The 15,189-nt window shown below is 45.3% G+C and overlaps 6 protein-coding genes across 6 annotated transcripts; 5 read left to right on the top strand and 1 right to left on the bottom strand.

Annotated features, from left to right (window-relative positions):
* Nucleotides 1-338: 338 nt before the first annotated feature.
* Nucleotides 339-5,720, top strand: V865_002787 (uncharacterized protein; the record flags this gene model as incomplete). The annotated part of the gene is made up of 14 exons (XM_066226586.1): nucleotides 339-599; nucleotides 686-733; nucleotides 816-857; nucleotides 926-1,057; nucleotides 1,133-2,229; nucleotides 2,282-2,362; nucleotides 2,412-2,466; nucleotides 2,522-2,980; nucleotides 3,061-3,180; nucleotides 3,239-3,766; nucleotides 3,832-3,933; nucleotides 3,998-4,066; nucleotides 4,134-4,478; nucleotides 4,533-5,720. The coding sequence occupies 14 exons, from the start codon at nucleotides 339-341 to the stop codon at nucleotides 5,718-5,720; spliced, it is 4,527 nt and encodes a 1,508-aa protein (XP_066082683.1).
* A 1,086-nt stretch (nucleotides 5,721-6,806) lies between these two features.
* On the top strand, nucleotides 6,807-7,133 carry V865_002788 (uncharacterized protein; the record flags this gene model as incomplete). The annotated part of the gene is made up of 1 exon (XM_066226587.1): nucleotides 6,807-7,133. The coding sequence occupies one exon, from the start codon at nucleotides 6,807-6,809 to the stop codon at nucleotides 7,131-7,133; it is 327 nt and encodes a 108-aa protein (XP_066082684.1).
* Nucleotides 7,134-7,954: 821 nt separating this feature from the next.
* Nucleotides 7,955-8,299, top strand: V865_002789 (uncharacterized protein; the record flags this gene model as incomplete). The annotated part of the gene is made up of 1 exon (XM_066226588.1): nucleotides 7,955-8,299. The coding sequence occupies one exon, from the start codon at nucleotides 7,955-7,957 to the stop codon at nucleotides 8,297-8,299; it is 345 nt and encodes a 114-aa protein (XP_066082685.1).
* Nucleotides 8,300-9,507: 1,208 nt separating this feature from the next.
* On the top strand, nucleotides 9,508-10,275 carry V865_002790 (uncharacterized protein; the record flags this gene model as incomplete). Its single annotated transcript, XM_066226589.1, has 3 exons — nucleotides 9,508-9,735; nucleotides 9,797-9,937; nucleotides 10,027-10,275. The coding sequence occupies 3 exons, from the start codon at nucleotides 9,508-9,510 to the stop codon at nucleotides 10,273-10,275; spliced, it is 618 nt and encodes a 205-aa protein (XP_066082686.1).
* Nucleotides 10,276-11,252: 977 nt separating this feature from the next.
* Nucleotides 11,253-12,178, bottom strand: V865_002791 (uncharacterized protein; the record flags this gene model as incomplete). Its single annotated transcript, XM_066226590.1, has 4 exons — nucleotides 11,253-11,521; nucleotides 11,657-11,875; nucleotides 11,952-12,035; nucleotides 12,109-12,178. 4 exons carry the CDS (start codon nucleotides 12,176-12,178, stop codon nucleotides 11,253-11,255), a joined length of 642 nt encoding a protein of 213 aa, XP_066082687.1.
* A 364-nt stretch (nucleotides 12,179-12,542) lies between these two features.
* Nucleotides 12,543-14,917, top strand: V865_002792 (uncharacterized protein; the record flags this gene model as incomplete). Its single annotated transcript, XM_066226591.1, has 3 exons — nucleotides 12,543-12,595; nucleotides 12,664-13,976; nucleotides 14,049-14,917. The coding sequence occupies 3 exons, from the start codon at nucleotides 12,543-12,545 to the stop codon at nucleotides 14,915-14,917; spliced, it is 2,235 nt and encodes a 744-aa protein (XP_066082688.1).
* Between the last annotated feature and the right edge of the window lie 272 nt (nucleotides 14,918-15,189).

Raw genomic sequence — 15,189 nt, forward strand, 5'->3', positions numbered from 1 at the left:
CTTTGATCAATCTTCCTATCTGGATCTAACGCATTGATCGCTGTTTGTGTATTAATCATGATTGACAAATAAGGAATACACGAGGCTCAAAGGACACTGGTAACGAGAAATAACAGAACAGAAAAAGTAGAAATTTTCCTTACCCACTACTAGTCCACAGTTGATTCTTAAAGTGACAATCGATCGAATCAGGTTGATTCAACCACAACCAACCCACCTCACAACCTGATCATCATCTTCTCTTCTCTTTTTCTTCCTTCTCTTCATCCACTCTCTTAATCCTTTCCTTCTGCCCTCCTAGTCTCAGTAGAGAAATATAGGAGATATTCATATTCGTCATGTCCGACAATCATCCCCCTTCAACCATGTACAGTGGGAATGGATACAATCCTTTCCCCAAGAACCTAGTCCGATCAACCGCATCATCTTACCCACCTCCTCCTCCTACTCATGCTGGCATGAGAGGTACAAAAACTTTTTCGGCTACACCTTACACTCCTACAATGACAAGCAACGAAAAATCTGATCAGAAGAAGAAAGATATCGGAGATGGATGGGGAGAAGCCAAAGAAGATGAGAAGGAAGAGGAGGAGAAAAAGGTAACTTCCATATTATTCCAGGTCACATCATATCGCCAATGAACTGCAAGCAGGGTGATGAGCTGACGAGATTGACTGGTATCCAGCTCGACTGGAGTGAAATGTCTGTTCACACTCCTATCATGACCAAGAAAGTGAGTGAACAATATTCATTTCACGTATCACAGTGTATCATGGTGTTTGAGCTTGAGCTGACGAGATCACCCAACCCAACAGCCCGAAATCGGTGATACTGTGTCGCATGTGAAGGGTGATAGTGTGAGTTTCACCATACCGTCTATATTTTCATCTCATATCTGGTGAACCTGACAACCTTTTCTTTCTAGATCAATTCAAATCCTTCGATCATCCCCGCTGGTAATTTCCATGCGACTACTGCCAGCGCCGAAGACGACGGTGGATGGTTATCTGGAAATGTAACAGGTCCTTCCCCTCCTTCCCAACCGTTCCATTCCAGAGTAAGCTACATTTTCCTCTCTGATCCACGATGCTATGATATATACATTACTGACCTCGAATTGTTCTCGCATTAGGGTCAGAGTCGAAGATATCCCTCCGGTGCTTCTCAATATCGAGAAGGAAGACCGACGTCCTTCTCTTCTCAACCTGCAGGCGAGGATCGACCGAACTCGAGAGCTCAAGTTACACACCCATACCAGCTCTCCCTCACACCTTCTCACATGCACTACCATGGTCAGTTCAATCAACCTCCTGTTCATCCAGCACTTCAACCTTCAAGAGGATTTAGAAACGCTATTTCCGGTGCTCTAGGCAATCCACCTATCGTAACCCCTGCCTACCCCCAACAACCCATCAATAGAATATCAGCTGCCCACACCCAACTCGCAGTTTCAGAGGCTCCTCAACCACAGGTGCCGACATATACCGATCCTATCGTTGGTCCGCCACGTCAGCAGATTGCCGGTCTCCACGATGCAAACCGTATTCCAGTTTCTCACGCCAAACAATGGGGCAAATCTGCTACTCCCGAGCAAGAAGGTAGATACGAGGACGCTTCGGCAGCTATGCAAACCAACAATGTGCAACCTCAACTTAACCTCTCACAGCCACCTGAAAATCCGATGTGGAGCGAGATCGGCGATCCAGCTCAAGCTAGCTGGGATAAGGATGATCGTCTCGCTAGATGGGCTAATAACGTCCGTCCCATACCACCTTCCCACCAAGCCACCCCTCACACTTCCGTCCCTCCTTCGGAGGCCGATGCTACCAAAGCTGAGGAAGAGATAGAGACCTTCGCGACAGTAGAAACGCCTGAGGGCAATGCTCGAGCGGTTACCCTTGAGTATTCACCCGGTGGAGAAGAAAGAACGCCAGCTCTTACTCCGCATGGTACGGCTTCTCCACCACAGGAAGAAAGCGAAATAATCGATCCAGCTTCTGCAAAAGCTAAAGCCGAAAAACCACCAGCTGTACTTGGTGTAGCTGCGGAAGGTCACGAGCTTCCTTCGACTCCGCCTAGTAATCCTGTCGATAGCTCTCCTCACGGCCCAAGAGGAAGGCTGCAAAATGGAGTCGGTCGATCGTGGAACTCTCGAAAGACTCATTGGTGGAAGAGACCCCCTCATCCGATGTTCAGCCCTCAATACGCCGCTCAACGTATCCTTGTCCAGTAAGTCCATTGAATCGTTCACATCATGCACAACGCTAATTCGTTTTCTTAGGTTACCATTCCCTGTTCGGACCGACAATTTGAAACAGCTTATGTCCGATCAATTCTCTCGATACGGAGAGATCCATTCAGTGTGGGTGTCTAGCCCCACAGCGAAGACTTTAGCTAATATTTCTTGAAAGATTCCACTTCGAGCCTAATGGCAACTTTTGCGAGAAAGCCTTTGTTGTGTTTAAGGTGAGAGCACAAGCTTGATTATGCCCATGACTACAAGCTGACCTCCCTAATGCAGGAGAAAGAAGCAGTCAAGAAAGTCTTCAGTGATCCGGAGAGCCGAACCTGGGTGGTCAAATCCTCGAGAATTCCCGGAAGCAATCCGGTCGAATTGGTGATCAAACATTCGTCTCCTCATCACCTCAGCCGAACCGTCTTGATTCGTATCACCGGACCTCGTGTAGACGCACGAGCGAGATCAGCCTCTCCTAAGCCAGCCCGTCCAGACACGAATGACGAAGAAACATTCGCTTTGAGAGATCAGCTTGGTCCGTATCACCGGGCGCCACTTCCTGCACGAATCTACATCGACGCTGTGCCCGCATTATCTAGGGACGGACGATCCAACTTTCGAGCCAAAATTCGGCCTCGACACATTTCCTTCAAACAACTCTATGATCAAGCAAAAGAAGAGACTGGGAAGGACATGACACAAATTGGTGAACTGGATTTAAGACGAAGAGTTCCTGAGAAAGATGTGAGTTACACCGCCTCGGCCTCACTCAAAATAGGAAAAATAGGCAATCTCTAACGGCAATCTCTAAATGTCAATGATAGATTATTCCAGTTCTATGTGACTATTTTGCTGAAGTCTGTGATATTTCGCCTCCGACCGCTAAAGGTCAAGGTTGGCTGGTCACAGTTGGTGGAATACAAGATGCCCGACATTTGATGGACGTGAGTATTTTCTAAATCATTTCCTTTGTATCTTAAGCTGACAACTAGTTGTTTAAAGGAAATCTCTAAGATTCCTGGATTCTTCGCTCGATGGGCAGATGAGGGAGACGGTTACGACGCGAATGCTGAGGCGGAGGTTCCTCCGTCCGTCACCACGGAACCTGTAACACCCATTACTCGTGTACGAAACGAGATGGAAGGCCGGTCTTCTGCTGCGAACCGTCGAACACCATTCCCGATGTCAGAAGATGTCAATAATGCGACTGAAAATGTGGAATCGCAACATCCCTCATACCATTTACCGCCACCCGAGCCATTCCCATCGGCCGGAGGAGAAGGTCCCATTGCCACCCCTCTCAGCCAACCAATACCCCAGTACGCTTATCCTCCCAGCGGCTACAGTCCTAATCACCCAAATCTCCGACGAACCATTCTACATACCTATAAAGGAAGACCTTTGATACAGGACATGTCATCGGATGAGGAAAGGTTCATAGACGAGAGGGCGATTTTTGTCGGTAGGTTAGTTAAGCATGTGGAAACCAGTGCTACTCTTCTGAAGAGATTCAATAAATATGGCACTGTAGTAAGTCAGGCCACCTTTGAATACCAGATTAAAATCGAAGCATGCTGATGCTAACTCTGAAACAGTCGACTATCGAGTACAATCCCTCGTACAGCGCCGCTAGCTACGCGACAGCAAGAATTCTTTACCAAGATAAGGAGTCTGCGGACAGAGCAATCGCTCATGAGGTGAGACGTTCATCCGCAAATTCAGCAGTCTCGGGGCTGACATCATCATCATCCTCTTCCACAGAACGGGTCCGTCTCATTCGGTTCATCGATCAAGGTGGAAGTCCGTAAGGTACTCTCAAATGATGTACAAGTATGTCACGCTGCAATTCACTTTATTCACTTTCCCACTAGTGATGCTGATCCCTACAATCATATAGTTTAAAGAAATGTATATCGATGATTCAGGAAGAGCGATCAGTCCTTCGATGGTCTCGCAATATAGTCCGGCATCTGCTACTCTTCAAGCCCCCCATTTCTTACCTGCTATGGACCATGCCAACCAACACCCTGTACCTGCTCTCTACCCTGGGATGATGCCTCCCGCGCACTTCGGAATGTGGTTTCATCCACCATCGATGATACCGACTCCCTATCCCGTACCAACACCCATGCATCCATCATCAGCACCAACCGGGAATGCAGTCGAATCAGCACTTTCCATCACTCCACCTTATATGGACTCTCAAAATCCCTCTCAGATCCCCTCGAATATGCAATTACCCGTGAGTTGAAGCGATTCAGATGCCCAAATTGGACTAGTGCTGATAAGCCCCTAGATGCTCTGCGCTGCATGGGGTATCGGGTACCTACCCCCAGGGGCTCTCCCATTCCCCTTCGCCGCCCCTACCCCAGCGACAGGAAACGAAGATGCTCAATCTGTGCCACCGGCCGCACCAGTCCCTGGTCCCGACCTAAATCCTGAAGCTTCCTCAGTGGAATCACCAATCGAATTGCCGGACGGTTTATCGTCTCGAAGCAGACTCAACCCTATCGGATTCACCAACGAAGACGGTATGCTCAAGCCTGTTTACGATCCTAAGGATCTCAAGGATTACTGCGCAGAGAACAAAATTACTCTTCCAAAAGGCGCCGATCCATTGAGTATGGTCAAGCAGGAAGAAGTCACTCTCTTACCAATCCAAAGTGGTGGTCACGATCACGCTGGACCAGATCAGCCAGTCAATTCACTTGCGCAAGGAACACCTCTCTCACCAAAGTTCGCGAGCATCAATGATCCTCCAAGAGTTAACAACGTCGGAGAGACAAGGACAGTTCCTGTACCCATCCTTTTCAGTCCGGTGGAACCTTTACAACCTCTCCCTGATCAACAAAGCTATATGAACGTTTCCGATACGAATGGCAGCAGTCTCCTCTCACCGCCTCCACAATCTCAAGTGTGGTCTACGACTGGAATTCCTGTACAAAATGCCAACTCTGCTGAACCACCCTTATTCACCAATAATCCCTTACCGCTTCGACCTGATCAACAGCAATCACCTCAACATACAACCTCTGGACGACTTTTGCATACCAATGACTCTGTGGCGCATTACTCTCAACCAGTGCCACCTCGCCACGACTTTGCCGGACCACCCGTGTTTACCAATGACCCATTAGCGTCTCAACACAATTCTGTTGGATCAACTTTGATTACCAATGATCCCTTAGCGCTTCGCCATCAACACCGCGCATTCTTCAATGAAAACTTCAGCTCGTCTAGCCACGTGCCAAGATCCATGCCGGCTCACCATGCTGACAATTCTTCAATCCATCATGATCGTCGATGGAACTCCCCCACAAATTCATTGGAGACAGGTGGTCAGGGAGCCCGAGGGATCTCTCTTCCCGGAAATTACCGACGTACGAGAAGATCAAGAGGTGATGTCAGAAACACTCAATCAGGAGATAGTAGTGGTAATGCGAGACCGAACGTGATTGAGCAAAACGATGCTGGAGGATGGTGAACGAATCTGAAGGTCGTTGCCTGCTGAAGATATCGAAGGTGGTCTACAGGAGGAGGACACGTGTGTTGACTAAGCGTTCTACTTATTTATTTGCTTTTTTACTTTATCTCAAAGCTTTCTTTCCGTGATACGTCAAAGTTTTAGACATACATATATAGTGTAGATACAGTTAACTCTCTGACCCTCCTTTTCCAGTTTCCAGTACGATTTGCGGGCTCGATAACTTACAGATTCAGATAAATAAAAAGTATAAAACATTAGAAACATAAAGTTGGAGAAGTAACGGGGTAGTTTAGATCTGTAGTATATCCATCAGAGGTGTATCTATCTGTGTAGTATAGCTGAATGAGAATAAATAAATGACGAGAAAGAATCTAGAACATATGATGATTAGCTGCTTCAGTGAAACTTCACTATGCGTGCAGAATGTACATATTACTCCAAGGTGAGCTCAGACAGAAAGGGTTGATAATTCATAGCCTGGAGCTGAGACCATTTCTCGAATAGTGGGACTTAATTCTTTCATACTGGTCAGGTATTGTGTGGAGAGATGATGTAGCCTGTGGCTTCCGTAAAAATGCTTTACAGCATATGAAGAAACGAGAAGTTAATAATTGGCAAAGTGAATTCATATCAGGCTTGAGATGCTTTACACATCATCAATTTGGGTCAAATTGGATGAATTTTAAAATCCTTCTCCTCTCCATTCATACATTATATATATACATAAACAACATGGACTTGTGTTCCTTCTGAGAAAGGAGCAACGGGTTAGTGTGCTAGCTACGGTAAAAGGTAATACATATACTACCTGCTTGATATTAGACGCTTCTCTACAGCATATATAGGATGCTTGACGTCCTTGAACCAATATTTTGCAAATCCTCGTTCTTTCCATCATGAAGCACCATATCCTGACTAGTTTCTAGTTAACTTACCATACTGATTAGAATTCGCTCAAGTGTTTAGACCCATCATACCCCAATCTCATTTCGAGGTATGTCAGTCTGAGTCTAACTGTTTGAAAGACCTGATGATTTATTTTGCCACTGGCTGACTGGAAAGAATTGCCACATATAGTACAGAATGAGCTCAGACAATCGCTCTCGATATGTCCCTCTTCCAACACCCCCCACCAGATCCCAAGGGGGAACCGAACAACAATGGATCCAATGGTCCGCTCGAGCTACGCTGGCTTGTGGCCTAAAGAAAACACTTACCGCCGAGGACATTGAGACTCATTCGGAGATTCTAGCCAGGATTGAGGCTTTGTCCGCTATGCAAAGGAATTGGGTTCCATTCTATGAGGCTGATGGTACGGATCCCAGCTTAGTTGCACCCAGAGAAGGGGAAGATGCGGCAAGTGGCGCATCCACTTCCCATGGAGGCGCTGGATCCAACACCGGTGCTTGAGATCAAGCAGCGTGGTATGATCCTCTACAGTCATCGGATAGCCACCCATGGCAACAGAGAAACTGATATAAATAAATAAACAGTGAGCAGTAGGAGTTCATATGCATTTGTTGATTATCATGCAACTTTGCGCCAGCACTTGAGATTGTCGTGTGATGGATTGAAGAAGCCACCTTGATTCAAAACCCAAACACCACATGTGTGCACAGTCTCAACGTATGATCAGTGTAAATGATCAGTGTAATAATGTCAACTCGACTTGGAGACGTACTCACACTCTTGCAGTCTTAGTCCGCTTCGTTACCGTATTGATACCGCACACCCTATCCCTTCAAATCGAGTAGCTGGCTCACTTGAATGTACTGTAGCTAGCTAACTTACGGCGCGGTACGATGCGTGGAAGATGCGAAATCATCGGAGCACGGTCTTCGTACGATCACAGTCCAGACTTGAAGCAAGTCATTCATGTTGGCGTATTTCCAGATTAGTCCGTCTGAGAAAGGATCGAAGAGAAGACAAGATCCTTGTTTGTCTCTCAGACATGACGACAAGGATATAAATATCACAAAGAATTTATGCGATCGACAATTTCTTTCTCTGAAAATCTCACTGATCGTAATTCAGATTTAAATCATCATCATCATTATAGTCCATTGCGCTAAATTCAGATTATTTGAATCTCATACATCCCTTTAAACTGAAGCAGTACGATACAACACTGCAAGCTAATTGCTGATTGTCGGTAGGGATAATATGACTGACTGTGAGTGAGCTACGTCGTGTTACTCTCAGAGCTCTTAAGACTATTGATCAGCCCCACGATGGATCCGGAGGATATCAGAGTCGCCAAATTGGTGCCTTGGCCTCCCCCAGAAACCAAATCCAGAGGAGGTTCAGAAATTGAATGGACCCTCTATTCAGCCCAGGTAGCTCTCTCTGGAATCCTCAAGAAGAGACTAGACAAATCCGATCTGGAGGCTCATTCAGATCTCCTGAGTGACCTTGAGAGAGAGTCTGCCAGGACTGGACCATGGTATAAGTATTATGACCCTGAGGGTGAAGATCCCTATAAGATCAGCGCTGGAGGTACTGCAGGTGATTCATCTTCTAAGGAGCAAGATGGTGATTCGGCTACGGGTATGGCCACTGACGGTGCCACCAAGTGATATGTGCACGCCATAGTTAATCAAATCCGACAGAAGTCAATGGACATGTTGGTATATAGAAATAGCTCTGTCACAAATGCTTGCTGCATGCATATCTGCATGTGAATGAGCTCCATATGATGTCACACATAGGCCGAAATGTATAGTGAAGAATAATGCTGGAAGGAAGATTGAAGTCCACTTGCCTTCGAACTCGGTGAAAGGATCACACTCTTCGAATAAACAGCATCGAGTTCCAACTCATTACTGTAGTACCTATCATGGTCTCTCATAATCTAACCTTGAATTGACAAGGAATGGTCGATTTGCCGCGCTGCCAGAGTATTGCGATTCTGTATTCATACCATCATTGACAGCGTGTGCTCAGTACTCGGACATACATTTCGTCCCAGATTATAAACTGCATAACTCAATGGATAATGATCATAGCGGTTCTAGAGATGAATCTGTATGGTCAATGTGGCAATACTTACAGCGGCACCTGAATCTACATATATCATCTGATATCCTTTCGAGTAGCGTGAAGGAATATGATCTGCTCCGGTAGTGTGCCGGCTTATATTCGAAGCGGCGGATGGTATGAATTAAAGAAGGGTTGTGACCTTTCATTCGGGAGCTTGATTGGGCTTCCCCCCACTTCAAAAAATGCAGCTTCTTCCTTGCAACCTGCTTGCATTGAACTCTGAAGAGCTCTCAATGTCATCGGCCCTACCCCTTTTTCTGATAAGGTGAACAGAATAGGAAAGGAGGGCATCTGCGGGGACTCTAAGCTTGCTTCTCGTTTTCATGAGATTCTTGTAGCTGTACTGCGCAGTCTGATCCATAACAAGTTACCCTTTCACCTCCTTTGAGAAATTGATATGCGGATCAAGTAAATGCGCCACCTTCAATGTTGTATTTGATATCATGGTTCGGAAGGGGGTGAAGTGCTTCGGTACTGTCAAAAGATCCCGCGAGTGTATACTTCCTAACATCGACCAGAAGGGAAGCTCATTCGCTTCCTCCTTTCACGATTCTATATTGAACAATCCATTTCCTACATATCGTATCCTCCAAGATACTACAGACGTGCACATTGAGGGTATAAATACTGCAAAGATGCCCTGCCAAAAGTTGGATCGAAAAGTTCCTGCCAACCTCAAACACACAGCTACAGTACAGTATCCCACCGCAACCATTTGAGAATTCACCACAAATCAATTTTCAACATGCAACCCTCTAGGCCTCATCATTTGACGACATTGGATCAAACCATCCACAACCTAGCTTCTCAGCAAGCTACCTCCAAATTCATCGCTTCTATGGGGAGAAATCCTAGAGAGCAAGATCTCGGCTCTGATCCATACTGTAAGGAGTACTGGCACGCTCATCGACACTATACAGACCATTTCGCTACCAAAGCAGAAGAATCGTCGGATGTTCGATCTCACATTGAGGTAGCATCTCGTACCGATCCATCTGCGATTACGGAGAAGACTAACACCCGTGCCCACAAAGTGGGATATTGGACTCGTGCCGGGGGGCACTAAACATGGTATGAACAGAATCCAATATGAACAATTCCCCGCAGATGGTGGAGCTGGAACTGCCGCTACTGGAGGTGGACGTGAATATCGACCTAATCCTGGAAGTCCGATTGTAGGTAATACTTCGGGTGTTCACCTAGCTATCAATGATCAGGTATTTTATCAGAGCTTGCAGCCCAGTGGTGGTGTATCTACTCAAAGTTCTCGACCTTCAAGTCCAGCTCTGGTACTAGTCATGGTAATACTGATTACCTCGGTTTACCAACTCATCACAATACCTATAGTCCCCTGTCTGTCCAAGGATGGTCCGGGACTAATTCCCCTGCTCCTTCCACATCGGGATCGGGCAATGGAGAGGACGATGGTGCGGGATATCCATACTATTCGGGCTCAGAAGGGGGTTATGACGTTTCACAAGGTCATACTCCCGATTATTCTGGCAATTACTGAATACAGCTCTTGTAAAATGCTAAGCCCTAGAGCGAACATAAGCATTATTAGATGATATGAGATGCATCCTGCTTCATCTGTGCTTCATATCTTGTATTCAAGATTAACATTGCTAATAGCCACAGCCACGACGATTGTGGTGACAAACCGCGGTCAATCCCCGAGCTATAAGGTCCTTATGCTGACATTATTCACAGGACGTACTAAAGAACTCAAAGAGGTCTTGTCTCTTTACTTTACCTTACCTTAATCAGTCAACACTCCTATCAATATATTTTCCAGATTAAGAGCGTATACAAGCAGATTACAGGATGTGTAAACAAGTAGATTGTCCAAATGATGGCAAACCAACTTGGTGGGGATGTGGTGAGTCCCATTTTCCGACTCTCACTTTATCGTCCTCTTGGAAATATTTGAGTTACTGATGTGTAAAGGTCATGTAGGTGCTCATATAGAGATAGTAAGCTCAACGCTATTTCTCATATTATACAAATGACCCAATAAGTCCATAGAAGTCGTTGTGTTGATGTGATCTTCTTCCTCTACAGGCCCTAGCTGGCGTTCCCGAACAGGAGAGATGTCAATGTCCCCATGTTCCTGTTGAGGGTAAACCTGGTGTGTACGAGGTGAGAAAGCAGGACAAGTGATACTAGGTTGGGAGATTTGAGATTGCCATGTCAGTCATACGACGTGAGATGTAGATTGGCTTTGAGGATGATCGTGTACGTTTTGGTTTGGTTGGTGGTTATCAAGTATTGGCATATCGTTGTTGTTGTAGGTGGATCATGTATCGAAGTATATGCTAGGATTCACAACACTTGTCTTTGCAATCTTGTCATAATACTGTTGACTTCAGTAGTAGCATATGATATTTATATGAACTAAACCCTAGAATACATACATACAAACAAAATTACACGAAGAGTTCCCCCATGGAAATCGATACCGAAAACTCTAGCAGCTTATCAAGATTTGTTTTACCCCTCAATATCCATCTCCTTCTTCTTATCGTTATCCTCTTTGATCAACTCCGTCCAATCATCCGCTTTACCCTCCACTTCACCAGGTAACGGTACCCCCATACCCATCTCTTCCCCTCTTCCTTTCTTGGTCAGTATCACCTCGCCATTGGGTGATACCCTTATATGACGAAGGAGATCAATATGAGAGAGGTTCATGGACGTCTCAGATTGGAGCCAGTGATACATTAGTCGAGTGGTTGGTGCGTGAGTCAAGTCTGGGACTTCTGTAAATGGGTGATGAGGAATCAGCAAGGCTATTCAGTGTAGGGAAACATGATATTGCGAGATCAAAGAGATTGCTAGGATGAACTGGTCGATGGATGTGGAAAGATGAGTACGATCGAAGTGAAAGCACTTACCCATACCACTCTCATAGTCATTCTTCTCCCTTTTTTTGATTTCCTCCAACTCCAGTAACTCCTTGGGCTTCGGTCTCCCCGCTCTTCGTTCAGCATTCAATTCCTCTATCCTACTATCGAATCTCGCTAGGTAAACCTCCGTTATCAATGCTTTGAGTGATGCTAGAGAGAGAGGATGGGGAGATGAGAGAGAATGTAAGAAGAACAAAGGTCTTTGTACTATACATACACCACAAGGGAATCAACTGATTAGTATATGAGGGGACATCGTACGTTGATCAAGATATGTACTCACATTTAGCATCTGCATAGTCTTTCCTGGCTTTCGCTTGGGATTTCAATTTGTCCACTCGTAAGTTCACTCGAGTCAGCTGGGCAGCTACGGATATATAGATATAGACTTATCAGCTATCCAAGGTATATCGACTCATGTTACAGCTGACAAGACATACCTTTCCTCGAACTGGGATGAAGGTTCTCTTTCCCCTTTATGGCTTTTTTCGTTATTCTTCGATTTCCCATCTCTGATCAATGTTGTTCTTCTACGTGTATCACTACGAGTGTGATTTGGATTTGCGAGATGGATGTTGTTGTATGCTTGCAACGTATGAGATTGGAAATATCACAGGCATGAACATGAACATGGTCAAGCAACTTTCAACTTTTTCTGCTAGATGGGTGTATCAAATAAATTCCACCCCTTCTGCACCAAAAATCCCAAAACCCCCAGTTCCATTTAGGCCGAAAAGTGAGATATCTCTGCCTTCTACCTTTGAACATTCCTCGATCATCTTCATTCGCTGCTACGCTCCATCCGCCTCCAGATAGACTGGCCGTTCACCGAGCAACGAGATCTGGGAGATTGGACCATCGATAAAATTGTACGATGAGAGCAGCACGTCAGATACAAAAGTTGGCAACAACGTCAAAAACCTCGAGGTGAGTCTTGTCGTTCCGCTTCGCTTCTTTAAAATCGGTTCGTATACAGCACTGACCACTGTTTACAGGTCGACACCCTTCCTGCTCTCGACAAGACAGGCTTCTACCTCATCTACCAGCACCTCCTCCACATTCATTCCCGATCAACCACCTCACTTATCCACACCCTCCTCGCTCCCTCAACCCGTACCCAAACTATCCTCACAAGGCTTCTTCGACGCCTCTCGACCCTCCATCTCTCTGCCTATACGAGCAAGTCAACGTGAAAGTGAGACCTATGCGGAACTACAAGACCTAGTCTCCAAGCCATCAAGCTCCCGAACCGAAATTGGTTCTGCTAAAATATGGCAAAAATACATAACCCTCTCTCCGGCTTATAGGAGATCATTACCTATCGATTTCCTACAGAAGATATTCAAATATGTCATACCTAATCGGAAACATGTCAGGGAACTATCCTCATTACCTGATACCGATGGCGATGTACCGAAAGGAAAGTTATATAGGGAGAGATTGAAGCATCATTCGAATTTGGGTAATAAATGGGAAAGAAGATTACGTACGATCACCAATGATATGATGTTTTCTTCTAGAGAGATTGATCCTCAAGTTCTGATCAATGGAATAGGGAAATTGGCAATGCTGGGAGATAAAAATGGATGCGAATCTATAATAAGAGAAATCCGATTTAGGTTTGACGATAAATTGACGTATAGACAATTGAGGATAATGTATGGATATGGTCTTAGAAGTATTTCGAAATGGTTAAAAATTCATTCTCATCGATTTACCCCCACCACCACCACCGGTGGAACAACGGTCGGAGGAGGAAATAAAGGAGAGTTGGAACTTGTCGAAACTGCCGAAAGCTGTAAGAGGTTGATTAAATCTATGCAAGATCGAAATGTTTGTCCTAATTCTACAACTGCCGAAAATCTCTTGAACGTATCGAGATTGATTTGTTCAACAAATTTGAAAAATGATAAATTACGAAGATCATTCGAAGAATTGAGTGAAAGTATCTTAGTTAATGGGTATAATCTGGATATCATCAATAATTTATCATTCCCCTCGACTGTGAATGAGGAAAGGAGAATAAGGGAGTTGAAACCTTCTGTGAAATTGGCGGTGGTTGATTATTTCGGAAGAAAAGGAGAATTGTATAAGATGCTTGCTGCATATGATAATCTCTTCCCAGGGGATGTCGATAGATTACCTGAAGATGTTTGGTCATCCTCAAGAGGTGTGGATCAGTCGATGAAAATAGAAGAAGAGGAAGATGATATACCTACTTTATCGAGGATGTTGGAAGATGAGAAGAGGCAGAGAGCTGAGAGAGGTTGGTTTGGACAGAGGAGTGTGGAAGAGCATGGAGATGAAGGTGAGTTAAATATATATGATTTGTGATAATGGTAGTGTCACAACTGATCGTTTGAAACTCTGAACGTGATAGCAGGCGTGACGTCAATTTCGTCTGATATTGTCCTACCTGAACAATCACGTACATTCCACGATTACCTCCCACCGATCCCTACACCTTTCGATGTCCTACCCCCGTCCTATTTAGCCGCATCAACCAACTTGCAATCTATCATCACCCCTATTACACCTTCACAGCGTCCGATAGATGGCGAAGGAGCAGTCGTTTCATCGATATTATCAATGTTATCCCGAGCTTGGTTATCTAAAATCAAAGTATCACCCAACGACACGATATACAAAGATGTTTCAATCCATATACTTAGATTGGCAGTCCGAGCGGCAAATATCGAACAAGCAAGTTTCATCCATTCTATCAAGAATGTCTCGTCAGATGGAGGAGTTGGGCCTGATTTGAGAATTGAGGGAAATTGGTTCAAAGCTTGTTGGAGAACCGTAAGGTGGACTCGATCATCCTCAAGGAGAGGAACGAGATTCGCAAAGGTCCTTTTGAACGAGTTGAGTGATGTTCAACAGCGGTTAGCGGAGGAAAGGGAGATACTTCAATCGTTATTACCTCAAGACGGAGTACAGGAAGAGGCTCGTACTTCAGTGGATGTCATACTGAACCATATCAAACGATTGGAATCTCTTGAATTGGAATTAAGTGAGATAGAAGAGACGATCCAAGCGAATTTACGAATTGCCATTGAACGAAAGGCCCGTTCGAACTCTGCTAGAGTGGTAAAACTGGAGGAGAGGAGACAGGCTCAGCTGGCTTACAGAGGTAAGAAGAGGGGTTTGTTAGGGATGAACACCGAGAAGAGTAAGGATAATGATAGCAGTTGGACGTTGGATGCTGCTAGTGCGACTGCTCCCGCGGTCAGTCCTGCGATGGCTTGATCCCCTTTATCTATCCTGTGGTATAGGAAGCTGGGCAGGTATTAGATAGATATTTTGGATGCTCTAAATATCCAGTACACCCATGTATGCATGATATGCAACTCACTGTATCAACACACAAATGAAGTTGGTTGTGGCTCCACGTGACATCCACGTCGCGTCATAGGTCCATCGCTCGATAGCAAGATGAATGATACCCTAGTACTGGTCCAACCTCTTCCTCATCTCTTGATATCCAGACACACCCACAGCAGGATCAGTCCGGTGGAGTC

Source organism: Kwoniella europaea, chromosome 1 (genome assembly GCF_036810445.1).
Source record: "Kwoniella europaea PYCC6329 chromosome 1, complete sequence".
In the NCBI taxonomy this organism is placed as follows: Eukaryota; Fungi; Basidiomycota; class Tremellomycetes; order Tremellales; family Cryptococcaceae; genus Kwoniella; species Kwoniella europaea.